General features: G+C 29.6%; 1 protein-coding gene across 2 annotated transcripts in view; it reads left to right on the top strand.

Annotated features, from left to right (window-relative positions):
- zanl (zonadhesin, like) overlaps positions 1 to 1,368 on the top strand; it is a 161,317-nt gene extending 159,949 nt beyond the window's left edge. For both annotated transcript variants that reach the window (XM_061961199.2, XM_061961198.2), the window contains 2 exons: positions 668 to 711; positions 1,067 to 1,368. In XM_061961199.2, coding sequence (XP_061817183.2) covers positions 668 to 711; positions 1,067 to 1,122 — 100 coding nt within the window. In that variant the 3' untranslated portion in view covers positions 1,123 to 1,368. The remainder of the gene's footprint in view (positions 1 to 667; positions 712 to 1,066) is intronic.
- Positions 1,369 to 1,941: the final 573 nt, after the last annotated feature.

Below are 1,941 nucleotides of genomic sequence, written 5' to 3'. Positions count from 1 at the left end.
TAACACAATTTCCCAACTCATATGGAAACGGGGTTTGTATATATGTGTATATATGTATATATGTATGTATGTATATGTATATATATATATATATATATATATATATATATATATATATATATATATACATGCAGTACACATATATATATATATATGTATGTATTTATTTATGTATACATATATATATGTATATATATATATATATATATATATATATATATATATATATATATATATATATATATATATATATATATATATATATATATATATATGTGCACTTTTGTAGTGCACATATATACTGTACATACTGTACGTTCATGTAACGCTAGCTGTTAGCAGACGCAGATGATGTTAACATGTTATCATAACATATCTACTCATATGAGGCTACATGCTGGCTCTTAGCACAATTGGCATTTGCCCGGATTAAATTTGTTCAAAAACTACAAAGTCTGCCAAATTAGCGACAGGTACTTTTAAAATGTTTGTGGGAATTCTGCTATTGTAAGTATACAAAAAAAATTATCTTTTTAGTTGTTTAGTTTTTTTCGTGCATCATGATTGGAAGGCTTTCCAATTCACTGCTTATTGTCCACTTTTTAAAAATGTTGTATCATTATTTATTCAAATGTGTCCTAATACCGTTTTTTTTTTTTTTTTACAGGAAAAACAAGAGCGAGGATCAAGATCTCAGCATGAATTCAACCAGTAAGTATTGTTCAGTTATCTGTAATAATAATGTCTGGTATTTATTTTTTATTTTTTTGTAAATATATTTTTTTAAATCTATCTCATTGTAACTATTTTACAATGTGTTACCATACACTCCATAATGTAATATGTGTAATATTCAAGGATTCACAGCGCTTCACTTCCTCTATTATGTTACAGCCTTATTCCAAAATGGAATAAGTAAATTTTTGTCCTCAAAATTCTACACACAATACGCCATGACAATTAAAAAAAAAAAGTTTTTAGAATTGTTTTCAAATTTATGGCTGAAATAAGAGATGGATTAATTGTTTGTGATGTAGTGTTATGACGATTTAATTATTTATTTTAGGGGTCCCCTATGAAAACATGGATGCAGACAGAAGCAACAACATGACCACTATGTGATCACACCTTGAATTTTGGAATTGTATCCGATAGTAAAATACATCAAATGTCATCTGGTCACAATGCTCTTCATATATATTCTGTGTGTTAACTTAAGCAGTAACAAATAAAATACATCAAATGTGTGCTTTTTGTCCCCATGTGTGTCTTCAAGCAGTATGTTTATTTTTTATTTGTTATTATACACCGCAAAATGTGCGCTTGTGTATTTTTTTTATGTTGTTTAGTTGGGTAGCATATTTGTAATATGTTTTATTACTTTTACTGACATTTAAAAAAAATAAAATTTACAGTTTCAAAATGCGATTGAAATGACGGAATGTATTTACAGTATTTTGACACAAAAACAACCTGTAAGGAAACATAGCACTTTGTGATGATAACAACAACAAAAACACAAATAAATTATCATTTGTTTCACTTTCGAGGTTTCACAGTTGTAACGTACAAAATAGTGGTTGTTTTTGACCTTCCGTGTCGCACATATACTGGACATTTTCATTTTGCGACTTCGTCCAATCAAATGAGGGAATACTCTCACACACAACTGAAACACTCACACACACTACTGAAACACTTTAACACACTTCTGAAACACTGACACACACTACTGAAACACTTTCACACACACTACTGACACACGCTTACACACATTACTGAAACATTCTCACACACACTACTGAAACACACACACACACACTACTGAAACACTCTCATACACACTACTGAAACACTTTCACACACTACTGAAACACTCACACACTACTGAAACACACACACTACTGAAAAACACACTACTGAAATGCTCTCACGCACACT

The sequence above is a fragment of the Nerophis lumbriciformis genome, linkage group LG05 (genome assembly GCF_033978685.3).
Source record: "Nerophis lumbriciformis linkage group LG05, RoL_Nlum_v2.1, whole genome shotgun sequence".
NCBI classification, from domain to species: domain Eukaryota; kingdom Metazoa; phylum Chordata; class Actinopteri; order Syngnathiformes; family Syngnathidae; genus Nerophis; species Nerophis lumbriciformis.
This window is presented reverse-complemented; position numbering and strand designations above follow the sequence as displayed.